The sequence below is a fragment of the Vulpes lagopus genome, chromosome 5 (assembly GCF_018345385.1).
Source record: "Vulpes lagopus strain Blue_001 chromosome 5, ASM1834538v1, whole genome shotgun sequence".
Lineage (NCBI taxonomy): Eukaryota > Metazoa > Chordata > Mammalia > Carnivora > Canidae > Vulpes > Vulpes lagopus.
In genome coordinates, this window is record NC_054828.1 from 62,710,145 (window position 1) to 62,737,829 (window position 27,685).

The following is a 27,685-nucleotide window of genomic DNA, read 5'->3' on the forward strand; positions in this document are numbered from 1 at the left end:
CGATAGTGATTTTATTTTTATTTATAGCATTCTCATTATGTGTGTGTATACGTAAATATGTTTATGAGCTGATGTCTAATTAGGACATAAACTCTCTAAGACAGGAACTTTGTTTTGTGCATTGCTGAATCCCCATGGTCAAGAATAGTGCTTAGTACCTTGCAGGTGTTACAAAAAAAAATATTTCTCACTACATGGAAATTTCCTGGTGTTAAATTGGCTTGGTGGTCTAGCCAAGTACTCCAAAAATAAGCCCCCAACCAAAAAATAAACATGTAGAGTAGTTACAAAGAATTAGTTCCATGTTCTATAAACTTTGCAGAATCTCTATAAATCTAAGTTTGAAGACAGGGGTCATAAAATTGTTCATTTTTATTCAGAAAATCTAGCAGTCTAGCAGAAAAAATTCCCTTCCATTTCATCAGAGTGCTAAAAGAAAATTAATTACTTCATTAAAATACTTATAAAAAAGGAAGAGAAAAAAGTTTTCCCTGGTTTTATTTTTAAGGGTTCTGTGTAAAGAAATTATGATAGTATGGAATAAAACTGTTTTTAGACTCCAAGAAAAGGCACATCAGAGTGTTAATAAACTAAAAAATTATGTCCTTACTTAACAGTTCTTTTGCAAAAGTCCCAAACTGTGTCTCGAAAACAGTTAAATCCATGAGACTTTAATTCAGCATAAAATAAAGTTGCTTTAATGTACTGCATACCCAAATTACGATACTATGAGCCGCAGGCAAAAAAAATTTATTGTATCTGTAAACTGTTGAATTTAATCAATACAGGGCAGCACATGAATAAATTTCCAGCAGATAATTCTCTGAACCTCTATCACTTCATCTGTGCTTTTCTTACAAGACACTGCTTTTTTTTTTTTTTTTATTTAAATTTGCAGCGATGGATGTTTTTGGACTGGGATTTCTGTGTCACCTATGTAGTCTCCTACAATTGGAGGTTTTCTAAATGAAAGAACAATGAAAGGGTTAAAGCTGGGAAGTCATAGCAGTAATCACTGCATGGATATACTTGAAGAGATCTTTTTTTTTTTTTTTAAAGATTTTTATATATTTGAGAGCAAGTGAGCATTTGCACAAGCAGGGGGGTAGGGTGGGAGCGGGATGGGGATGTGGGGTGAGGCAAAGGGAGAGGGAGAGGCAGGCTGAGCAAGGAGCCTGATGCAGGGCTTGATCCCAGGGCTCTGAGATCATGACCTGAGCTGAAGGCAGATGCTTAACTGACTGAGCCACCCAGGTGCCCCTATACTTGGAAAGTTCAAAATGAGCCAAATTACTGCTTTTGATAGCATATCCTCAGAGAGAAAAGTACAGCATTAGATGAATTTATGAATGTGGTTTAAGTCCACTCTACTTTGCTTGTATTATTTACCACAACTAGGAGCAAAGCTATCATGTGTGTAGTCATCTGCTTAACATCTGTCTTTTCCACTTTACATTCCTGAAGGTAAGATCTGTATATAGTTGGGGGTGGGGAGGTAGGTGAAATAGATGATGGGAATTAAGGAGGGCACTTATGATGAGCACAGGGTGATGTACAGAACTGCTGGATCACAATATTGTTCTCGTGAAACTCATATAACATTGTTATGTTAACTAATTGGAATTAAATAAAAACTTTAAAAAAATTGCATATGCTTCTCACAGCCTCAGCACCTCACAATAGTTTTTGAATCAGTTAGGCCTGTGCCGTAGCATAATTTAAAAATGACTGGTTGCCCTTCCTAGCTAGTTTACCAGGCCTTCGTAGCTTTGCAGAACCTAATAATTTGTTTTTCACTGGTTTTAGGATGCACACTTTTTCACGTGCATCTTACAATCAATATTGTCTTAGAATCATGTATAGTTTAATTGACAGTATTTTTTCCTTCTAGGTATTACATAAAATAACATTGGTTATTGAGAAATGATGGTGTTTTAGAATCAATGAAATATAGTTACTGCTATTTATATCTTACTATGGAAAAATTTATGGGTGCCTGGACGGCTCAGTTGGAAAAGTGAATGACTCTTGATCTCCAGGTCTTTAGTTCAAGCCCTGAGCTGGGTGTAGAGATCACTAAAAACAAAAGTAAGTATAGTTAAATAAAACATAAAAACTATATGGAAAATATAAAAATTTCAAATACTTACGTCAATTAAATCTGAAAGATCATGAATATAATACTTGAAAACTGAGGCATTGGTTGCTTCGAGGGTTAGGAGATATTCATTCCGTGCCTTAATCGATTTTAGCTTATTTTCTGAATACTTTGCTTGTCTCTGGAAATGAAGATGACCCAGGTATTGGGAAAGACAACAAAGCCATTTAGTCAGAGAAATATATGAGACTTTCTACTCATCCAGACAATGTATTCCACATATGCCCATGACCTTGCAAGTCCTCTGAGAAAAGTACATTTTGAATCTAATTTAAATAACTCAAAGTGCTCAACAATGTATTTGGGCTTCAGGCCCAACTGCAAGGAAAACTCTTTGTTAATATTCAAGTTTTTCACGTGGTATATTGATAGTACTTGGCATTCGGCACTCAAAGATGTCCAGCTGTTAGTACATGGTTTTTATGTTTCTTTTTAAATTTATTTTTTTATTTTTTATTTTTTGGTTTTTATGTTTCTTAAGCATTTTTCATTCCCATGGTAAGAAATGTGTCATTTCACAATAACTTACAATGTGTTTCTATCAGTTATTACACCGGGGTTCTTAATATTGTCACCTCAAGTGAGGGCAGAAAGGCTCTGTGATGTGTTTTTACTTACTTTTTCTTTCATTTTTTCAATTTTCTTTACGGAGCTGCGCCGCTGATGTCTCTCCTCCAGTCTTATATGAAAGACTGGATCACCAGATCTTCCGATTTGCTTTTCTTCTTGTTTCTCAGCCTCTTTCAGCTTGCTCTCAGCACTGATGCTCTCTGCATGATACATATGGTATGTTTTCATCACCTGCAAAAATGTGACCCAAATTGTTACAAGGTGCCTGTCTGTAACTCCGAGAGTGAATGGAAGCCATTATGTGAGGAATATGTTAAAAATATCACCTTCCAACTGGCAGGGAGGGAGCCAGATTGTTAGTCAAATAGATGAATTATGGACTATTGCTTCTACGTACAGCAAAGAGAAATATGCAAATTCACCTGCCAGGAAGAGGCACTTAGGGGACAGGCTTTGATGAAAAAATGATTTACAGAGTCTTATGCATGCTTTCAGTGCACTTGAAAAGTTCCCTTAAGCTTAAAAGTGTTCTCTGAAATCTCTGCATTATTAATCTGCAGAATAAACCATTACTCATGGATAAATTTTACCACAGTTTTAGAATTCTAAAAAACTCCAAATTAGTAAAGATCTTACTAAAGATGGTTTTTTTTTTTTTTTTTTTTTGCATAAAGTCTACTGGTCAAAATACAAATGTAAATATTAAGGTTCATACAGAGCTTCAGTTTAAAAAAATTGTTTTTGACTACAAAGTAATACTTTATGTTCAATGTAGAAAACATATGATTTAAAAAGGAAAAAATTTTTGGTACAGCCATTTGGTCTTTTTCTTATGAAAACACACACACATACACACACACACACACACAATCTTCATTTGAAAATGACACATATTTCTCCTTTTAAAAAATTTGTACCATACTGTATTAAATCTCCTATATCCTTTTTTCACTTAATATATCAGAACACTTTTCTGTATCACTAAATATTCTTCTAAAATATAATTTTAAGAGCTGTATAATATTTCTTTATATGACTGGGACACGACTGATTTCCTATTGTGGAACATCTTAGGATAGTTCACTTTTAGCTTTATAAAAGAAGCTGTGCTGAAACCCTTAATACATATATCCTATCTTATTTCTTCTCTTAGAAATGATACACATTTGAGCTGCATTTTAATATATTTAGGAATATGTAGAAATAAAGTTTTGTAATGTATCCTTTCCATGTATGCTGTAAACTTATATAAAGAATTATCAATTTAAAAATTAAAAAAATTTTAAATCCTTAAACACTTTATTTGTCACAAATATTTATGCACAAAATTATCATATTTCGTATGGTACATTTTCAGAACTGCAGAGTTAGATAATCTGCACATTTTTGAGGTTTTTGACACATATTGCCAATTTAACACTCTGCAATTTTGAAAAAAAAAAAAAACTTGATCTATACGATTTCCCAAGCATTTAAAAAACATAGATGTTATTTTAATAAATATTTTTCAAATAATAAATAAGTGTATTTACTCATAATATTTATCATATCTATATATAATCCCCATATTCTTATATACAGAGTAATAGTCACAGATTTTAAAAGATATTACCTGAAAATCACAGTTTTCCAACATAATTTCAATCTGCTTTTATAAGCAATCAGACACCTGGGCCAATTCTAAAACTTGCTTATTTTAAGCACAATTATACTGCTTAAAAGAGACAACACAGGAAAGGTATGACTCAAAATGCATATCAGGGAATTTACTGGAACTTAGCACCCAATAGTCAGTGGTGGCACTTTCTCATAAGTCATGTCAAATTTGGGCAGCCTGGGTGGCTCAGCGGTTTAGTGCTGCCTTTAGCCCAGGGCCTGATTCTAGAGACCAGGGATCGAGTCCCACTTCAGGCCTGCTTCTCCCTCTGTCTCTGTTGCTCTCTTTCTGTCGCTCATGAATAAATAAATAAAGTAAAAAAAAATTATGTCAAATTCTCATCCACATAAAAATTTATTTCATTTGTAAATAATCCATAAATTACTCAGAGCCAGTTTTAGGACTGAAATGTAGTTGTTAAGAGATTTAATGTAACAGTTTGAAGTAAGGACCTTGATTTTTTTCCATTTCAAAAGATGAGTTTGAAAATAGTTTGGGAACTGGAAGCATCACTGAAATATATTTATTTAGGTTGAAGCATAGAAAATTGCTGTTTTGGTAGGTTACGTAAAAGGTAGAAAGTCAGCACTTTCTTGAGAATGGTTCAACTAACTACACATTTTCAAGGTGACTATTTGCAGGGTAAAACATGGGGTTAATGAAGAGCCTTTACTTATTTTCACAAAATCTGATGATGTCTTTCCTTAAAAATGTAAGCTAGCACATCACATTAAAGGCACTGCTGAACAAGAACAAAGTAAGGGCAAAACTGCAAAGTCGTGGCAGCTTTTTCTGGGCTGTGTGTAATTGCAAAGTTATCTGTTTTTAGTAATTATCAAACCTGTCCAGGAGAAGTTTGGTTGGCTACTGCAGTTTAAAAGAAAAATAAAATAGCAGTAAGAAGCAGCTGGGCAGCTGGGGAATGAAAGGGGAGTCACCCTACAGCTGGGCAAACAGGAGGTCAATGAATCTACTACACACCTTGCATTTTTAGGCTTGGCTCTGTTTGTACTCTGCCTGAAGCAAACCCACATACCATTTGGGTCTTGGTTCCAGTTACATCTTTAAAGAGAGAGTGGAAAAAAAAAAAAAAAACAACCCAAAACCACAACCCAATAAATCTCTCTCAGCTGTATCAGCTGTATTCTTCTTGCTAAAAGCCAGTAAAAAAGAAATGAGAAAATGTGACTCCCACCACAGAAAGATGAAAAGGCATCCCAGATAGCCCTGAGTATCTGAGAATTCTTTTCTTTTAAATACATCCTAAAGAAAAGACTTGAACTCTTGCTTTATTTAGATGCTGAGGGCCTGTGTAAGCAAGCAATTTGCACAATCTAAGCCTTATGTACTGAGGATACTGAGCTGGCTGCCAGCATGGTATTTCTTATGGACTAGCCTGGGTTAAAAAGAAAACATTCTTGACCTCATACTAGCAAGAAAAGAGTGTGAATATCCCATCAAAATGTGGTTCAGCACAAAAGCTGAGGTTTTTCTACCCAGTTCAATGGTAATTTCCAGAAGGAAATTTCTTTGTTCAGTTTTCCAATGCGACTTAGGGTTTCCACTATTTTCTAAAACATTAACAATGACAATGAATGAATTTTAAAAGTTGAGGAGAAAAACACTAAAAGCTTTTTGAGAATTCTAATTGCAGATAATGAATGCAAGTACAAACTACATTATTTAAAATGTAAGCTGTTGACAGAAGTTAAATGTGTTTTGTATTTAAAATAAAATAACAGACAGTTTTCTCTTTTTCAAAGAAGTAGAAGAACATTTTTATTTTTTAAAGGTGCATTTTGAATACATACTACAAAGAAAATAACAGCTTCTCCATCAGCCTAATACAAACACAAGCATTTGCATACCAAATGACAGGATAGGCATATATCCATTTAAATATGCTCCAATAACATATTTTCCTATTTGAATTCTTCTCTACTAAAACCTCATGCATAATTCCCCATTGAACACACTCAATTTATCTTTCCCACTCCATCTTTTCTTAACTGCAGGATATAGTCAAATAGATTTCTCTGCAATTGTGAAATCCAGTGCAAAACTTCTGCACAGAAACTGTTAATATTTTTTCCTTACTAACAGACTCATCTAATGTATCTGATACTACTCTTGTATTTTAAATCAAAATAATTAAAATATCTATAGTAAATTTTAATATTTAGTGTCATAAAACCATTATGTATCTGAAAACTGTCATGTTTGGAAATCAGTGTATTAATCAGTGTACTGATTTTACTTTCTGACTACTGGCACAGAAGTTAGAAGGTGTGGTTCTAAGAATGGATCTACCAGTTACCAGGTGTGGGGAATTTATTTTACACTTTTGCTCACCTTATAAGGTCACTGTGGTCACTCAATTGTGCATCTCTAGGTGTGTGGTGTGTGTGCACGTAATAAACTTCACTGAGTACTTGCAATGTGTATTGTGTGTGTATATATGTATATAATGTACATCATTAATGTAATTTAAGCTGATTATGTATATGTATAATATGTATATAATCAGCTTTAAAAGCATTACATAATGCTTGCTATAATGCCAGATACCATTCGAAGTACTTTACAAATAATAGCTTATTTAGTCCCTCTAAAAACTCTTCTAAGGTACATACCTTTATTCTTTCTATTGTACAGATGAGACAAGAAAGGCCTAGAGAGGTTAACAAACTTGCCTAAGGTCACACAGTGCTAACTGCAGGATAATGGTTGGAGCCCTGGCAGTCTGGTTCCACACTGGGTGTTCTAGACTGCTAGGCTATAACCTTTGGAACCTCTAAAGCACTATACAAAAGGAAGGCCTCTTTACCTGGGGGATATATCTATTCCTGGTTATATTTAGGAACAGAGGAAAATAAGGGCTGAAAGATAATTTTTTATTCACTCACCATTTGCCTGATGTCTACCAACCATAAGGCAATGATGGGTGTAAAACTAAAGACTTGGTTTCCTACTTCTAAGAGTTTAAATTGTTGAAGATTAAAAAATGAGCCTTGGAAATTCTAATGGATACAGATAAGGGAGAACACACTCAAGCTGGAAGAACAGTCCCAGCAAAGGTATGTGGGTAAGGGGAACATACAGGGATGGTGGGCATGTGTAGACTACGACTTTGAGAAGGGGCTCTAGGGCAGGGCTTGGAAAGTGGATAGTTGGGTAATTGAGCAGCAGGATAAGACTGTAGACATTGTCATGGCCCAGATCAGGGGAGCCCTGAAATATCAACCAAAAAAAATTTTTTTTACAATGTATTCTATAGGGATTCATGAATCCACAGAGGTGTGAATGGTATGGTCAAAGCAGCATCTTAGCAGTAATCTGGTGAAGATATGCAGGAAGGTCTGGGGTATGAAGCAACCTGATGTAGCATAAAACAAGAGGGTATGGAAAGAAAGAGAATCCAGGGTGATCGTCACAGGGCCTTTCTCCTGTTCTTACTCTGACCTTTCCATTGACTTAATGTCTCCCTCCACCATGGGGTGCAACACCCTCCCAGTCTGGTCTTAACATGGGCCTAAATAGCAATTTGTGCACTCTTCTAAACCAATCACTTAACACTACCTCCTCAGAATGCGTGCTTTCCTGCCTCTGTGGTCCTCGCCCAAGCCAGTCCTGCTGCCTGTGATTCCTCTCCCAGCATTGTGTCCTAACATTTTGACATCCTCCAAGGCGAGCTCAGATTTCACCTCCTGCTAAATGTTCCCTGGTTCTCCAACCAGAGCTATCTTGATCTTCCAACTGCCAAGACCTTCTCATTGACAGCACTTCAGACTCCCTGCCATGTGTCATAGATATCTGCGTATGATCCAGTATCATGGATTGTCCTTAAATTCAGCTAGGGCACCAACAGAGTCTTGCACACCTTTGGATTCTTGATATTGCTTTTATTTTATTTTATTTTATTTTATTTTATTTTATTTTATTTTACTTACTTATTCATGAGAGATACATGGAAAGGGGCAGAGACACAGGCAGAGGGAGAAGCAGGCTCCCTGTGGGGAGTCCGATGTGGGACTCAATCCCGGGACCCCAGGATCACGCCCTGAGCTAAAGGCAGACACTCAACTGCTGAGCCACCCAGGCGTCCCTTGATATTGCCTTTTTAGGGTGGGAGTAAAATGGGCATTTGGTGAGCAACAAATGAAGGGCAGGAAGGCATTTTACAGTCAGGTTGTCCATTCATATATTTATTTAACAATTATTTACTAAATACCTAGTATGTACCTGACATTATTCTTCTCCGTCCCCATTATTCGAAATGGCATTGTCAATTAAATACCTGGGGGTGGACGTATGAGATGATAAATAGCTCTAAATCATCATGAGATATAGTTAGAGTTGGAGTTCATGGCCCCTGAGAAAAGAAAGGTGTGGTGGTGAGGCTGAGAGGAAATGAAAAACAGTAATGTTGGTGACAATATTTCCTAATTCCATACAGAGCCTGATGGGTTAGTGACTCCATTAATCATTGAAAGCTCTTCTGAGAAACCACATTTTTGGGGTTTCCTTAACTGTCCGCATCCTAAGATAAGGGTCGCTTTTCTACAATCAGGACATGAGAAGGCTCATTGTAACTGAGTTTCTGCAAGTGCCAGACTAGGAAAACCACCAAGTCAGGGCCAAGGCCTTGGTAGCCCATTCCTGTTGTTTCTCAGCAAGTTCTTGGGTTCCCCAGGAAAGCAGGACCCTTGGGCCACCATATGCTAAGCCCCAGGGGCTGTGCTGCAAGGAACCTGGCCCTTCCCGGGGCTGGTCAGCCTCAGGTTATGGAATCTGCTTGGCCAAGCTGTGTCTCTGGGGCACAGCTTGTTTTAGATAGGGGCAGTGGCAGGAAGTACCCTCCAGAGAACACTCATTAACACTCCAGGCCATGATCCTCCCATCTGCAACCTCGAGCCTTCTTGTTCTTTAGAATACTGAGCTAACCCTGGTGATGAAGTTTCTAGAGCTTTGAGTTTCTATCCTACCGCTTACTAGCCAGCAAGCTTCTTAACCTTTCTGGGCCCTATCTCCTCTGAGGTAAAATTCACATTTGATGACAGAATGCATGGAAACACATAATGGAATATTACTCAACCATCGGAAAGGACAAATTTGCTACCATTTACTTTGACGTGGATGGAACTGGAGGGTATTATGCTGAGTGAAGTAAGTCCAATGGAGAAGGACAATCATCATATGGTTTCATTCATTTGGGGAATATAAGAAATAGTGAGAGGGACTATAAGGGAAAAGAGGGAAACTGAGGAAAAATTAGAGAGGGAGACAAGCCATGAGAGAGAGAGTCCTAACTCTGGGAAACAAAGGGTTGCAGAAGGGGAAGTGGGCCGGGGATGGGGTAACTGGGTGACGGGCACTAAGGGGGGCACCTGATGGGATAAGCACTGGCTGTTATACTATATGTTGGCAAATTGAATTTAAGTAAAAAATTAAAAAATTAAAAAAAAAAAGAAGCACATAACAGAGTGGATAGTTTTGATTCTTGACAGTTTTTAAGATCTGACATAGAAGTAAGCGTGTGGGCTCCGGAGCCAGATTACTTGGCTTCATATTGAGGCTCCAAGCTAAGAGGTATAGGCCATTGTCTCTGAAAGGCAAGGCAGACCACGTGGAGGGCTTCCCTGCTCTTTCATGTTGAGACCTAGGCTAGCCAAAACCTCTTAAAAACGAATATATCAGGAAGGAATGCCCAGGTGGTCTGTGTACACACTTACGCATTCATAAAACACACAGTGTGAATTCATACTTTGAAAACAGGCCTCTAGCGTGTCTGTAAAGTACACTCCACAATTAGCACCCTTTTCAAGGGTGCTGACAGTTACTATGAAATTGAGCAGGCATTAGCCCAGGTTTCATGAAGCAATGTATATTGATCTGCATTTATTAATCCTCTGAAGAGCTACTGAGTATCATAAGCCAGGCACTGTACTAGGCTTTCAGACCAGAGATGACAGACACAATCCCTACTCAGTGGGAAGGCAAAAGCAAGCCTACTCTTACAGTAAGACAAACCCGAGGTGGGGAGGGCAAAGTTGTGACTTCAGGGTAGGCTGAATGAATAGTAGTGGGAGAAAGATTCCTTCTTTTTAATCAGTTTACATTTAAGTCTGGGAGCTCACTTAAGGAGAAAAGTGGAGGGGGTGTGTGCATATTTTATTTATATCAAGAATGTAAAAATGGGGGCACCTGGCTGGCTCAGTTGGTAGAGCATGCTACTTGATCTTGGAGTTGTGAGTTTGAGCTCCATATTAGGCATACAGTTTACTTAAAAAAGAAAAAAAAGGGGGGGGGGCAGCCCAGGTGGCTCAGCGATTTAGCACTGTCTTCGACCCAGGGGGTGATCCTGGAGACCCGGGATCGAATCCCATGTCAGACTCCCTGCATGGAGCCTGCTTCTCCCTCTGCCTGTGTCTCTGCCTCTCTCTCTCTCTCTCTCTCTCTTTCTCTCTCTGTGTGTGTCTCTCATGAATAAATAAATAGTATCTTAAAAAAAAAAAAAAGAATGTAAAGACAAAAGAGAAGCCAATCCTCTACATTACTACTACTAGTCAATACCTACAATGGATCCATCTGTTTCCACCCCAACCTCTACCTCCCACTTAAGGCCTATGAGTAACACTTGTCACTGTTGTTTATTATCATTTGTGGCATTAGGGCTGGAAGTACTGAGTATGCATGGAGCTGCATGGAGCTTGCTTCTCCCTCTGCCTGTGTCTCTGCCTCTCTCTCTCTCTCTCTGCCTCTCATGAATAAATAAATAAAGTTTTAAAAAAATAAAAATAAATGAAAAAAACACAAAATTCCATTATATTTAAAAAATAACATAAGAACTCACTTTGAGAGAGAGTATAATGGCGGTTGAGCTTAGATTCACATGGTAGACTGCTTGGGTTCAAATCCTTTTTCTGGACTTAACTCACTGTATGATCTTGGGGAAGCAACTTAACCTTTCTGTGCCTCAATTTCCTCACTATAAAACCAGCATAGCATTCCTAGTCACTGCATGCCAGCATAGTTGGAAGGATTAAAGTTGTCCACACATGTAACGGACACAGAAAGTCTGACATAGTAAGTATACAGTAAATGTCAGTTATTGATGTTTGAAAAAAAAGGTTAAAGAACATTTTTTAAAGATTTATTTTATGGGGAGTAAGAGAGAGAGAGAGAGAGAGAAAACACATGTGCTACAAGGGGGTGGGGTAGAGGAAGAGGGAGAAAGAGAGACTCTCAAGCAGACTCCCCACTGAGCATGAAGCCTGACATGGGGCTCTGTCCCAGGACCCTGAGATCATGACCTGAATAGAAACCAAAAGTCAGATGTTTAACTGACTGAACCACCCAGACACCCCATATTACAACACATTTTAAAAATAGGTAATGATTTCTCTATGACTGGAAAGATTATCATTTTTTTAAAATTATTTATTGGGGTGCCTGGGTGGCTCAGTCACTTAAGCACTGCCTTTGGCTCAGGTAAAAAAAAAAAAAATTTTTTTATTCATTTGAGAGAGAGAGAGAGAGAGAGAGAGAGAGAGCGCACAAGCAGGGACAGAGGGAAAGAGAAGCCGACCCCCGGCTGAGCAAGAAGCCAGAAGTGGGGCTCAATCCCAGGACCCTGAGGTCATGACCTGAGCTGAAGGCAGATGCTTAACCCGCTGAGTCATGCAGGTGCCCTTTAAGATTTTATTTTTAAGTAATCTCTACACCCAACATGGGGCTTAAATTTACAACTCCAAGATCAAGAGTCTCATGCTCTACCAACTGAGCCCGCCAGGCAGCCCAAAATTATCACGTCTAATAGAGGTAAAGGGAAGGAAATTGGCAATATTTCCATTTATATGTATGTTGAGAATTTTAGCAAAGCTCTTTAGAATGAGCAAATCAATCAAGGTGAACAATTAAATAGCACAATATGCTGTCTTTATAGCTAGTTTATCAAGGAAAACTTGAGGTATGTTGTGGCTCCACTGAAATGAAATCAGTACAACAGTCTGAATTTATCATCAAATTATATTTATAATTCAAGCAAATGCTTTGAACAAAAGGCATTGTCTGGGACTCTGGACTCTGCTGACTAAGGGACTGCCAACCAACCAAAAGACAGGGAAACAGAAATGCAGAGAATAAACACAAAGGAAAATAGAGAAGACATACATGCAAAGGGAGGAAATATGGCTAAAGAAAATTTAAAAATAATTATATTTAGTGTACCGTTAAAGATTTTGTTTCAGGAGTAATTATAAAGAGCACTATTTCAATGGAAAGAGCTTAGGTCTACGAAATCCAATAAACCTGGATTTTGATCTTCACTCTGCTGCAAAACAACTCTGTAACCTCAGCTTTTCTGACCCTGGGTGCAAGTCTTATCTATTAGAGATGACAACATGAGGTCTCCCACCATAACCAAAATTAGGGGAACAATCAAACTGTGCCTCTCAAACACCTTGAAAATTGCGGAATTAAAGAAAATGTGCGAACTAGAGGCCAAATCATAGAAGGAAAAAATTGATCATGTAACTAGAAGTCTTCTTTTTAAAAGGATTTTAATATACCCCGCTAAAAGGAAAATAGTTGATGAAGCTCAGAGGAAATAATACAGGATGGCATTTAGCAGTCTATAGGAAAATAAAATACAAGCCATTGTTAATATTTAGTATTTTTGTTTTCTGTTGGAAATGGACTGTTTTCTTCTTCAGCTTCAAGAGCCAGTGTTAGGGGAAGGCGCGTTCATGTCTTAGATATCCAAGGGAGTGAGCCTTTAATCCATCGCACCCCACCCAGGTGACCTGGTGGCAAAACTACTCATATGCCTGCTAGCCCACAGCTTTCTCACCTGTAAAGGGGGCAGCTGGACCACACGATCCCTCAGGTTTTCTCCAACTCTAAAATTCTGTGGGTTCATGATTTCAGATACTCATCTCGCAAACACTAAATACTGTAAGAATTCATGATTTGAGTGTGTGTGCATGTAAAATACTTCTCGGTGGCTAAAGGGATTGATTTTTTTTCAGTGTCAGAGTAAATGGCAGATACATTTTAACCACAAGGAAAAGCCAGTATAACAACAAATTGTACTAATTATCGCCTTCTGCTTCTGTTGACTTGAGGCAGCAAGTAGTACAGCGTGCTACGCTGAGAATAGAAGATTCCTCCTCCAAACCTCCATGGGCTCTGAGGCCATAACTCATCTGCCTCGTTGCACAGAAAATACCTAGAAATGAACGATGCCCAGATAGTCTAACACACTGTTATACTGATGAACCTTATTCCAGGATATCTATCACTCTAGTGACTTTAATTAGCTCCCAAGCTGATTAGTGATCAATCATCAAGTGCTCATCAAGGAGGAGAACCCCAGAACTCTTTGGTGGGTGTGGGGGTGATATACAGATTTGCCACATGCTTTTTTTTTCTTTAATTGTAATATTTAGGTTAAAGCCGGGCATTAGTCATCATTTTCAAAATGCTAAACTTAATAATTTTAAAGTGGTAATATAAATTACAATTAGTTTCCCAAGATTTCACTACTTTAATAAAAATTTTTCTTTTTTTTTTTTTTTAATAAAAATTTTTCATAAAAAATGACTAATTTATCCTAAAGAAGATAAATTATTTTATACCTCATCAAAAAGAGAGTAGTTCTATTTGTAGTTAGAGTGACCTGTACTTACTAATCTTAATCTGTCCCAGCTCTATTTGCAACAGTCACTAGACGCAGTTTCTAATTTAAGTCTTTGAGTCATAGGGATTGTTGGTTTTGTTTATGAACTCTTGATGAACATTCACATTCAGCAAACATTTCTGGAGCCCCCTACTATGTACCACAGGCCTTGTCCTATGTGATTCCATTACATTCTGTTACTAGAAATCCAATTACATTTTATTCTTTATTGATTGATACCAGTTCATTAGTGCCTAAGAGTAATTTTTCATCAGAGCAATTAATGCGGCATAAAATCTGCCACTTCACAATTATCAGAGCTTTCTAATATGAAATAAATGCCACTTTATCCAAGAAATTCTGATTTTGTGAAGGATATTTTCCTTCCTTGTCTCTCAAGTATTTCATATGTAGTGGGGGTAAAGAGAGGGTGTAAGGGCAGAGGATTTTTTTAAAAGCCCAACGTACTACTCCCTTTATTTTTATATCAATGATTCGCTGATACTCTGGCAATTCAAGCACATGGAGTTCCCTGCACAGGCAACGTGGTTTCACACATCTGTGCTTTCCCTCAGGTACTGTTTTTTGGAATACCCTTTCTACCCTCTCTTTATCACTAAAATCAGGCCTCACGATCTCCAGGAGGCTCCCAGGTGACCCTGGGCTCTGCACAGAGCTGTGGAGACCTGTCTCTATCTAGTCCAGCATCTAACACCATGTATGGAAGTATCTCACTAGACTAGCTCATCGGTGATAGGGTATGCCTGTCATCGATGCATTTCCAGGACCCGTATATTTGATGAAAGGCCCTTACCAGCCACTCTGTGTGTAGTACTTGGATGCAATAGAGATGATCCTGTCACAACTCTACAGCAGAGGCAACAAGGCTTTTAGTGCTTTCCATTAACTGACTTAGAGACAGGGACTAGACCAAGATTTGGGACAAATGCCGAATAACTAAATTCCATAAATCCTAGAACATTACAGATCATAGGCCTCCTCCCAGAATGGGCAACCATTCTCTCTGAGGAAGGAGAACACAGTCTCAAAGGACAGCTGGTTCCATTTCTCACCGGCTCTAATGGTTCAACTCAGGCACCAGACAACCTGGGTTTAAATCTATGTTTTGCCTTTTAGAAGGTTTCCCCATCTCTAATTGGAAGTAAGAACAGTACCTTGTAGGCTGTTGTGGAGAGAGAATGAATGAATGAATACATGTCAAGCCCTTGCAGTTGGAACTGACACACACTGAGTGCTTAATGGAGGCCGTTACAACACACAAAACACCCTTCTATCACACCCTTTAAGCCCACAAAGGCCTCAGCCCCACCGACGCTGACTTGTCTATTTTCACACCTGAGAGGCTGAGAGCAGAGGGATGTGGTCTTTGTTTTATGCATCAAAGGAACAGAGCTGCAGAGAGACTTAATCCTTGCCCAAGTCAACAGAGAAAGTCAGTGTAGAGAAGGTCATTCAGCAAGCCCTTGTTTCAAAAGGCATTTTCAGACAGTCCTCAGAGCACCGAAATACAAGTTTAATCTACTAAAAAACAATACCCAAGGGCTGGCACCTGGAATACTTACTAACCAGGGCCACCCTGATCACAGTGGCAGCAGTGGCAAAGGGAAAGTTCAGAGTAGTTGGCAATATGGAGGGGGAAAGCGTATGTAAAATGGAAAAGCCAAAGAATTTACTAGACTTTCAAGGTCTCCCACAATATTAAACACTTAATTCTTTTCCGGAGACTGTTTCACATGTCTTCAACATCGAAACAGGACACTGGCTGCCTCCATTTTGACCTCAGACTTGCTACCTGGGTTCTTTCCAGCTAGCCTCTTGGCTCACCTGGAAGACCCTGAGGGCAGAGCACTCCCTGGTAGGAAGCAATAATCCCTTCAAGAGAGAAGGGCTGTCCTGAGCCAGCCAGACCCCACCTGTTGACAGACTCCAAGACAGTGATGGATTGGACTTTCACTGCCCACCCACACCTACCCACCTATACCTTTGCCCCACATTTTCCTTGTATAAACCTGGAAGTCTTCTTGCCACTTCAGAGAAGCTACTGACTATGTTCCTGGTGTTGGGGACTCACTGACATAAATCTCTTTCTTGTTTTACCACCACTCATTTCTCTGCCTTTGGATTGTGTCAGCAGCAGGTGGCTGACCTGGGTCTGCTTGGGACCCCTGGAACCAGGTGCTCTTGCACTCCTGTGTGCCAGCTATGGCATTACATGTGTGTATTAGATACTTAAGTTATAAGGTTTAGTACATGAAATATTTAAACTGAGGACACAGGCTACTTGGAATCATAAAATGAAGGCCCTAGCATGCTTAGAATTGCAGCATCAACTAAAATGGAAAGACCAGTGGAGGATCCTTCTTTCAATGAAAATGGTTTGGAATTTGACACCATACCCTGTGCTTCAAATCTAGTATTTCTCATTCCATTTATTTAACAAAAAAAGGGGAGAGGGTTGGAGGAGGAACAAAGAAGGGAGGTGAAAGGCCTTAATCTGTGCAAAGAAGCCTTTGAGTTTTCAACTGCTTTTGATGAGATATCTAACCATTTTTTGCTGCCCTATGTTGATGATGATTTCATTTTGGTATTCTCTCGAAATGCTTCAACTCCTGACTTGTCCTTTCTCTCTAGATACGGGTCCAGAAGGAAATTCTATGAATATGCCTCATGTTCTTCCTAATTGTGTGTAGTAGCTCACATAACTCCTCTGCCTCCAAAACCTTCCAGGCCCCCTCTTCACCTCTCTCATTACTGAAACACTGTCCATTTTTATACCTTTTCCTCTGAATTTTTCTCAGTCCTCAATGTGTCTCAAATCCTCTTTGGGTCTCCAAACGCTCTGCCTAAACCTCTGCTGGTACATAATGGTCTACACCTTAGGTTATAATCAGCAATAAAAAAGAAATTACAGTGTGTGCCTCGTCTGAGACTTCCTAGTTGTGTGACCCTTGGCAAGGTATCCAGCTCTCTGTCCCTCACTACCGCATGAGGCTGGTGGGGCAAGTTAAAGAGCTAATGATGTCAAATGCTTAGAATAGGACCTCACAAGAGTCAGCTGCTGATAGGTTCTGGAAGAGCTTTAATCTTCTAGACTGGAAGCCTGACTGCTGATAGGTTCTGGAAGAGCTTTAATCTTCTAGACTGGAAGCCTGACCGGAAACTCTCATCTGAAACTGCCAGCATAGGAAACTATTTACTAACCTGAATTAAAATAAAACTTGGGTTTCAGTTCCAACCTGGGACTTTTAGTTAATCACTTAATCTGAGTCTTTGTAATAGTTTCCTTAGATGAGGAGGTTAGTTTGATTATCTTTAAGGCACGTTCAGTGCTTAAAATTCTACAGTCTACAATTCTACAGTCAGCCAAGAGTAGGGTGAAATTCAGATAATCACAGGAGTTAGAAAATCATGTGTTAAGATATGTTGAAAAGGATACAACTAATTTAGAGCTTGATTTCTGTCACATGATTTTTACATTTTTTACTCGTGAACATTTCTGGTCCATTTGGAGAAAAGAAATCCAAGCAAAATGCTCCTAATTTATTTTATGTATATGTATGTTGTCTCTATATATTTGGGCTTGGTAATAATGATAAACAAAATTAAATACTTTAATTACCCAATAAAAACAAAACATTCTGATTAAGATGCTAGTTATTAAAACACTGTAATTGCTTAAATGTCATAATACTGTATTTCAGAATGTAACAGAATAAAATATTCTTTGAGAAGGATTCTTTGTATGACACCTTCTTTAGAAATTTTTTGTTTTTCCTGAACTATACTTTACAACATTTTATTTTTCATTTCTAAGCCAGATATTTTTTTTCAGTTCATATTGCTCACTTCTTTTAAGACATAGTCTTCTTTGTAGTTCATAAGCACCAACCATAACTAAATCTCAAGTCACAGAGAGAAAATGAAAACCCCCAGCAGGCACTTGGGATCATTTGGCTTCATTAATTAGCAAGGTGTCCTAAAAGGCATCTATGTATAAAGTTCTTATCAAACAGCTGTCCTCAGAGATTCATGCAATGGAAAAATTTTATTAATTCTAAACATTTTGGGAGGAAAATGAAGCCAGGCTAAATTAGGTAACTTAGTCTCCAAAGTCAGTCTGTGTCAACCCCAAGATTAGAATTCAGAAGTTGGCAGAGTCATCTGATCCCAACACCTCTCTCTCTTTCCATCGAAGTGTCTAGTAATAATGCCAGAAGGATATATGTGAACATTTTGTCAGCCCAAGATCTCTAAATAGATTGCTTTTTAAAAAAGTTTTCCAGGTGGCATCATGGAGAATGTGGTATTCCCAAGAGGTTTTCAATTTTAGAGCTTTTTACATATCTTTTCTATCTTATTTCTCTTTGTTCATGTTTTGTTCTGAGACCCAGACCTTTTTGTAGTCCATCTCAAAGGAATGAATTTTCATTTTCACTACAAAGATATATATTTCAAATACTTAAAATTCCCTCGAGCTAAAATAAATAGCCAAAAAAATAAATAGGTAAAAATCCTCTTTGAGGCTCAGAGAAAAATCTTCTGATATGTGGTGGCAAGTATCTTGGGCTTTTTTTTGGAATGACTTTTCAACCTTGCCTTGGGCATGTTTCTTTGTTATAGAAGAATGCATTAGCTCCTGGTTCGTGGGAGGCTCACAAGCAAGCCAAGAAAGCTTTCCTCAGCAGTCCTCTGAGGTGTTGTTTTCAAGGAAGGGCTTGAAATAATAAACAGTGTCTTCCCTCTCATCCCTTCTCAAAAATAATTAGCTTTTTATTTTAACATTTTAAAGAGATAAGTGGCTCAATGATATGTAAAGGCCCGGGTGGATATCTGTGAGCATTCAGCAGCCCCATTTTCCAAATCCTATACAAGATGCTTAGAAGCCTCTGGGTTTGTACTAGGACAACTTCCATTCTCTATTTATATTTGTTAGGCAAATCAGAACTACAGGTTACGCAGAAGGAAACAAAGGTGAGTGGAGTTTCCAGTAATAGATCCTTAGCAGTAATCACTGGATATGGACACACAGCTGAACAGGTGGTGTTGACACAACGTTAAAGATAAATGAAAGATTTTATCTTAAAGAGGCAGCCCAAATGCACAGACCCCAACATTAAAGCTTGGGGTGCGAAGTCATTTGAGTTTCCTATTCTGTAACCCATGTAGACGGTCTGGAAAGCTCAAATGAGTTTTTACAAGTGTCCGGGAGAGCATGCAGTATGAGTTTTACCTATGAGCTTTATCTATTAGATCACGTTCCACCCTTCCTTCCCTCACCTGCCCTACACAGCTCCCGAAAGGCAGCTGTCAGATGGACAACTGATGGGCCTTCAGGACGAAGCTGGGTTTAGATTTTGGAGCATTCATTAACTGCGTGATCCTGAGCTCATCATTCTGAGCCCCAGTTCCCATTTGTTTCACTGGGATTAGGAATACCTGCCTCACAGGGCTGCTGTAAGAAATGAATGGGATAACGTGCTTGCTTCATGATAAGGGTTGGATAAATCTTCATTTTCTCAGTTCATTCCACATAATGTTAATTGGAAACTGAGGATGGATTACCTCTTGAGTCTGGTTAGCCATGTGTGTCACTGATGTATAGGGGGTGTGATAATCAATTACACATAATTAAAAATCAATTTCATGTGGATTTATCATGACCGTCTGTGTTAATCTTTGTTAGAATTTGCTTACTGAGGATGGCAAGCTCTTTGTTTTTGAAAATGCTGAGTATAATGCTGCAAAGAGATATTAATATATGACAGATCATGGTTTTTCTACTAAAATGCAGCATAATCTTTAGAGATTTTGGTATTAGGGGAGAGTCTTAATGCTTGAAACTACTGTTTGCCAGACTGATAAAGGCAAACTTTGTTTTGAATGCCCCCCTCTGACTTTCTGTGTCACCCGTGTTCCGTTTTTGCGTTTCTACCTCCCCATTAACCCGATGGCAGCCCTGTTCCTATCTACTATTGATTTGGTTTTCTTAGGGGAAGTTATTTTCCTTTTTCTTTTTTGTACAAAATACGTATCCACTATAAGGAAAAACCATATGCATGTGTATGTACCTACATATCACAAAAACCATCTGTATTTACTGTTGATATCATAGCATCCCTACTCCACTGATGACGAAGAGGATGACACGACCAGGATGACACTAACACCTAACACTTATTAAGCATTTACTGTGTGCCAAGCACTGTTCTGAATGCCTTATCTATATTAACTCAGCTTTATTTTTTCCTCTTAGCACTTAACGCCTGCCATCCTATACATTTATGTATTTACTGTCGGTGTCTCCCCATCAGAATATAAATACCTGGAGAAGAAGTATGTGGCTTGTTTTTATTCACACCTACATCCCCAATATATCCCAAAGTGCCTGGTACTGTAATAGGCGTTTAAAAAAATGTTTGTTGAATAAATAAATTAAGTCTTCGTAATGATGGGGGTGAACTTCCTCCCACCTGGTGAAGGCCGGAATACAAAACACAAGGGTGGAGTAAGAGAATTTGCTCTCTCTGCTCTACTGTGTTCAAGGTGAGATGTGGTCATCTTCTTTGGACTTGAGCTTGGGCTAGAACTTAGAACCTCACTGGCTTTCCTGGATCTCAGGCTTTCAGACTCGGACTGAACCCACATCCGGCTCTGCAGCTTGCTGCAGATTGTGGGACTTCTGTCCTCAGTACTGCAGGAGTCAACTCCTTATCATCAATCTTTAGATCTCTCTCTCCCTCTCTATATTCTCTTGGTTCTGTTTCTCTGAAGAATCCATGCTAACACAGATGCTCAGATTGGCTAAGTGAGCTGGGATTCAAATATGTGTTTGCTGACTGCCAGGCCATTCCACTTTTTTTTTCTTTTTTTTTTTTTTTTGTACTAACACAGCACTCTTCCTGCTTTCATAACCTACTTAAGTTCTCTTTCAAACGTGAGATGCAAAAGGAAGTTCATTAGTGGATTACTCAGGGAGTCTGAGAATATTGGTTCACCCTTTTACTTTTTGGCCTGGTGAGTCCATCTGTTAGATCATTTAAATTAATATTACTAAGAAGGAAATGTTGCCATTGAGGCACATGCTCAATTTTTTACCTGTTTTTATTAAAGCAACACCAATGTACAGACTCTAACAGTAAAAATGAACAAGTAATAAAGTGCTTAAGTGCTCCATGTTGTTAGGGAGGAATTAACATTTAGAGATCTCTGTTAGACAATGGTTTCCCCGAAGCTATAGCAATGGAGATAAAATGACAGTATAGAACATGGGTTCTAGGAGCCAGACCTGGACCTGACATCCCCCTCTACTACTCATTGTGCAACCTGGGCCACCTCTCGGATCCTCAGTTCCCTTATCTGTAAAATGGAGGAAAAGACAGTAACTACCTCAGGCAGATGCTGGGAGGATCACACGATTTAATGCAAGTGATGTGCTATGCACAAAAACTAGCACATACATAATGAGCATGCAATAAATGTTAGCTACTTTGGTAGACATGGCTAGTTACCTACAAGTATCTCCCCTTCTCTCTCAAATTAAAAGAATCCCCAATCTGTAACTGGTTAGCAACGAGCTGGCCACCTACAAGACTATAACTCCCTGACTTCACTACAGCCTGCTGGAATCCTGTCCTAAGTTCTGGCCAATGAGACATATGTGAAAGTTTCACATGGGACTTTCATTAAGTCCCCTTAAGAGACAGGAGGCCTGCCCTGCCCTCCCTCCCTTCTCCATTCTGTTGGGATCTCCTTTCTCCATTTCAGGAATGAAGAGGTCATGGCTGGGGTCTAGCAACTACTGTAAATATAAGGGCAAAGGTTACAATGAGCTTTCTCTGAACAGTGGGATAGGAGGAGCCTGATTCATGAATGACTTTATGTAACCTCCACACCAGCACTGGGCCACCAACCACTGGATTTTTTTATGTGAGACAGATTATAAACTTCTATCCTGTTTACACCATGATTTTGAGTGTCTCTGTCCCTCAAAGCGGAAGGAATCCTAACTGTCTTGCTGGCCCTTGTGATGGTATAAGAATCTAAATGGAGGCTCAAAACCATTTTGAGGGCCCTGTTTCTGCAAATAAAGGCAAGGATGGGGAAAAAATTAGAAGAGAAAATGCATGTTTTCAAAGTCTTTCCTCTCTTCCTCTGCTCAGAAATCCAGGCCTTTATGTCTGATGTACCCAACCTGTACTCAAAGGATGATAAAACATGGTTCACTTTAAGGTATAAACGATCCTAAGGCATTTCTTTCTACTTTTCCTGGGTGTTTGCATTTTATTTAAGACAAAACCTTCTGATAGAATATTTAGGCCTCTGGGAGAAATATCTTTGGGTGAGGAAGCCCACACATAGGCTGCTGCTCACTACTAAGGTTGACTGTAATTTAAAACAAAGTACTCTGGGCACCTGGGTGGCTCAGTGGCTGAGTGTCTGCCTTTGGCTCAGATCATTATCCCGGGGTCCTGGGATCGAGTCCCACATTGGGCTCCATGCATGGAGCCTGCTTCCCCTTCTGCCTGTGTCTCTGCCTCTCTTTCGAGTCTCTCATAAATAAAAAAATAAAATATTTAAAAATAAAATAAAGTACTCCAACTCTGCTGGTATAAGGAAGTTATGTATTTCTCAAAATGTTTTCGACTCCCAAGGAGTATCAAGGGATGAAAAAAAAAAAAAAGGAGGAGTGAACATTTGTCTGAAAATAGCTTCCTCAATTCTTTAAGGCTACATATTTTGTACTTGTTGCTTCGGCAATCATTATAGCATCATCAGCTATACAAAACTCCTACGTATGAGGCGACTCAGACAGTCATTTGTACATGACTAGTCAGTGGTTGCACAAGGAACCTCAATCACATTCCCCCAACTCCTGGTCCCCTGTTCAAATACTGCTCACCTTTTCTTTCCAAATGTAAGCAGAAAATGTATAGTAAATAGATTTCATTTTAACAAGACAGAATTTGTGTATTTGAATTTCAAGTACAAGAGAGACCAAACATCATCTTTTATAGTAAGCAGTGTGTGTACCATGAAGGTCTTTCCCAATGGATCATGACCTCTGACCTTGTATGAGCATGCTCTCTGGTTAAGATCTTTTTTTTTTTTTTTTAAACATAGGCTCCACACCCACTATGTGCGGAGTCTAATGTGGGGCTTGAACTCATGACCCTGAGATCAAAATATGGGCTGAAATCAAGAGTTGGATGCTTAACTGACTGAGCCACCCAGGTGCCCCAAGTTAAATTTTTTCCCCAAGAGTATACAGTGATCTACAGACTACCTAATTGAAATGTCATTGCTTATCTCCACTATCCTTTAGTTCTTCAATGGATTCTGAGAAGTTAAATGACTCTGGCAGGGTCATTAAAACTCCAGTGGCCTCTCCTAGAACCTGGTTCCTTTACTCTTTCAGAATGATAATGATGAGAGTTTTGAGGTGTCAGCTTACTTGATTCATCTACATAGAGTCTGATAACAGTGTCTAAGTCCATTTGATAGGCCAAATCCAGGAAAACTTTCACTATACACATCCCTCCTTGAGATAAAATTTTCACATTTTACTGATTTTCTTCATATTCAACAATTACATTTACATTGCCATTGTTGCTTTGACTAGGACTACTAGCTTCAGACCACAGTAAACGTGCTCTTGTCTGTGATGTCATGGCAATCAGCAGATCTATTTTTTAAAGTATTAGAGACTGATTTATATTTCTAGGTAAAACAATGTTCAAGCAAAGGGATCCACAAGGAAAATGCCACAGAGCTCTCATCTTAAAACAGTTCAATGGAAGATGATACAGAATTTCTTCTTTGGCTGTCTCAGACGCATGATGCTTAATTAACTTTTAAATTCTAAATTTAAATTCTAAATCTAGAAATGGTTGCCAACTAAGATTATCAGAAATTAACAAATCACATAAAACATGGCCTAAGAAATGGGTTTTATCGTAAAAAACTCAATTTCATTAGCAGGGCAACTGATTAGCACAGTTGGTTAAGCAAGTGACTCCTGGTTTTGGCTCAGGTCATGATCTCAGGATCATGAGATCAAGCCCCATATGGGGCTCCATACTCAGTGTGGAGTGTGCTTAAGACTTTGTCTTCCTTTCCCTTTGCCTCTCCCCACTCACTTGCACTCTTTTTCAAATAAATAAATCTTTAAAAAAGTACAAATTTATCACACATACAAAAAAATTGGGAAGTGAGTTTTATGAGCATATCACTCATTTTATAAATAAAAAGCTTAAAACTACAGTGTCTTTTAATTAGCAAGTATCAATGGAGCATTAAAAACAATTTACAAAATTGAATTTTACACACATGGCTTTTTAAGAACAAATGGAATTTGTAAATCAAGAAACATGTTAATAATATTTCAGGTTTAATTTGCCTATAAATAAGAACTCAGATAATCTTGTACAATGAAAATATGCAAATATCTATAGCTATAATGAATTAATATTACTCATTTCTCATTATGTTTTTCTCTCTTATAAAATAAAAACTCATCAAATTCCTTCAGAAGGAATTTGCATTTAATATTATGATCATGAAGTATAAAAAAATTTATATGAACATATGACTGATTCCAATCTGCAACCTCACTGTTTTTTTAAAAAAGCTTTAAATTATTTAATTTATTATGATTATATGCAGTAACCTAAATAAAATTTAAATTCAAAAAAGCAGATTATTCCCCAGGAGAAAAATATATACCTTCCCCAAAGTAATTTTATCATATTAAGTCATTAACCAAACAGTTTAACTGAAATAGGAAAAAAGATTAATTATAGTAACAGAATAAAGCAACTCTAAATTGCTCAAATCCTGGAATGGCTAATTTAATAATGGTAACAATGTAAGACAAAATATTGAGGAATTAAATATATGTACAGATCACCTATTTTTTTTTTATTTTTTAATTTATTTATTTATGATAGTCACAGAGAGAGAGAGAGAGGCAGAGACACAGGCAGAGGGAGAAGCAGGCTCCATGCACCGGGAGCCTGATGTGGGATTCGATCCCGGGTCTCCAGGATCGCGCCCTGGGCCAAAGGCAGGCGCCAAACCGCTGCGCCACCCAGGGATCCCACAGATCACCTATAATCCAACCAGTTAAAAACATGTCTTCCTGGGACACCTATCCTCTAGTTCCTTAAAAGTTTGCTAACTGCATATATATATATATTTACTCGAATACAGTCTCCTCAAATTGAGAGGATGGCAAAAGAATATAGCAGTGTGCATCTATCCACTTGGTTCCACACTTCAACCAGAGAAAGATTCATCAACACCGTAGCTTGGAATAAATTCTAATAAGAGCTCTGTTTCTGCAAACCAAAATTCTAAACCAAAGATTACTGCAAAAGAAGAAAGATGACATGCTTACCGTGTAGAGTTCATTAAGAACCTTCATCAAATCCTCATGAAGTTGGAATGCAATCTCTTTGCTCTGTAAGTAAGAAGAAATTAAGTATATTTTAAAATGTAATAGAAACTTGTTTCTAAATTACTTATATTAAAAAGTCCAGTGACTGAAAATAGGAGAATGTATATAATACAATGAAGGCCAGCATGTTCCTAATATAATACACATCTTTGACCAAACTGCTCTCTTTTTCATTAAAGTATAGCTGACACACAATGTTACATTAGTTTTAGATGTACAACAAAGCAATTCAACATCTCTAGATGTTATGCTATGCTCACCACAAGGGTAGCTCCCGTATGTCACCATACAACCCTATTACAGTATCATTGATTATCTCCCCTATGCTGTTCCTTTTATTCCCATGGATGTAGGCTATATCCCCTACACCCTTTCATCCATTTCACCCACCCACCCCCACTCCCCTTCCCTCTGGCAACCATCAGTTTGTTGTCTGTACGTGCGGGTCTGTTTCTGCTTTTTGTTTGTTTTGCTCTTTAGGTTCCAGATGTAAATGAAATCATATTTATCTTTCTTATTTCACTTAGCATAATACTGTCTTGGTCCATCCATGTTGTCACAAAAGGCAAGATCTGATTCATTTTTATGTCGCAGTAATATTCCATACCACCTCTTTATCCATTCATCTATCAATGGACACTTGGGTTGTTTCTGTATCTTGGCTATTATAAACAAACACAGGGGAGCATATGTCTTTCTTTTCAAATGAGTGTTTTCATTATCTTTGGGCAAATAACCTGTAGTGGAAGTATTGGGTCATATTATAGCTGTATTCTGAATTTTTAAAAAGATTTTTAAGTAATCTGTACATCCCATGTAGGCTTGAGCTCAAGACCCTGAGATCAAGAGTCACATGCTCCACCAACTGAGCCAGCCAGGTGCCCCTCTATTTTTAATATTTTGATTTCCAAAGTGGGTGAACCAATTAACATTTCTACAGTGCACAAGGGTCCTCTTTCCTCTACATCTTTGCAACAGTATTTCTTGTCTTTTTGATTCTAGTTAAATGGCTCTTTCTAAACACTAGATGTGTGCACCAAGTCACCAGAGGCCAAATAGAGGCAAATAAGTCGAGTCTGAAAGGCTCTCCCATCATCTGAATCAGACTTTATCATGAAGAAAGAAAAAATAAGCAGGGTGAAGCATCGTGCCTACTCAGAAGTTGAGTTGCCAAACTAAAGTCACTAAAAAGGGTGCCTCGGTGGCTCAGTTAGTTGAGCATCTGACCCGTAATTTCAGCTCAGGTCTTGATCTCATGGTCATGAGTGCAAGCCAACGATGGGCTCCACACTGGGGGTGGAGCCTACCTTAAAAAAAAGAAAAAGATGAATTGTAGCATCCCATCTTAGTACTGTCACAAAGAAATTTTGTGATTCCCAAAAAGCTAAGTTAGAAACCAAAATAGAAATTAAACTCTCCCTTGTCAAAATAACTATCTATAATTTTTAAGAAAGCATTTTCAAAGCAGTGAGACGGTGAGGCTACTTATCATCCATATACTTTCGCTTCTGTATTTATTATATTCTTTTTTTTTCAAGTTTGTATTTGAATTCCAGTTAACATAGAGTGTAATACAGTTTCAGGTATATAATCTAGTGATTCATCACTTCTATGCAACACCTGGTGCTCATCTGCATTTATTATTTTCATTAAGATGAAAAAGAGTTCTACTCTTCTGCACAGTTGGTAAATAACTAGCATTCAAAACAGTCTCCCCCAGGCTAATTGTGTGAGTCTGATATATGAGTATTAAAGTATTTTTTCCAGCAAAATCTATAAGGTATTTTAAAGGAAATCATATATCCAAATTACTTTTTTGCTTCCTGTTTCGAGTTCATTACGCAGTCAGCTGTAGAGAATGGAAAAAATGTAGTGTGGCTTCACCTACAGTTTGAATCAAGAACATTCACTGGATCATTTATGTGTCTCCCACCGGACTGTCTGCATCGGTGGTAAGGGCTATATCTTTATCAGCTCTGTGACTCTCATGTCCTGCACAGTGCTGCTTGGGAACCAGGCCGGGACCAGGAAAAGGCAGGTGAGGAACCAACAGTAGCATTCCCTCCCCTGCTAGACCAGGTCCTGCTGGCTCACATGGGAAACTTCTAATAAACACTTGCTAAATGAATCCATAAACAAGCTGAA

At 38.4% G+C, this 27,685-nt stretch overlaps 1 protein-coding gene across 4 annotated transcripts in view; it reads right to left on the reverse strand.

The window, feature by feature from the left end:
- Positions 1-27,685, reverse strand: part of SRGAP1 (SLIT-ROBO Rho GTPase activating protein 1) — a 271,551-nt gene that overhangs the window by 82,338 nt on the left and 161,528 nt on the right. For all 4 annotated transcript variants that reach the window (XR_005987824.1, XM_041755347.1, XM_041755346.1 and 1 more), the window contains exons 4-6: positions 25,481-25,543; positions 2,777-2,959; positions 2,151-2,279 (exon numbers count right to left, since the gene is read on the reverse strand). Coding sequence is in view for 3 of the 4 variants with exons in the window: in XM_041755347.1 (XP_041611281.1) it covers positions 2,151-2,279; positions 2,777-2,959; positions 25,481-25,543 (375 nt within the window). In the remaining variant the exon portion in view is untranslated. The remainder of the gene's footprint in view (positions 1-2,150; positions 2,280-2,776; positions 2,960-25,480; positions 25,544-27,685) is intronic.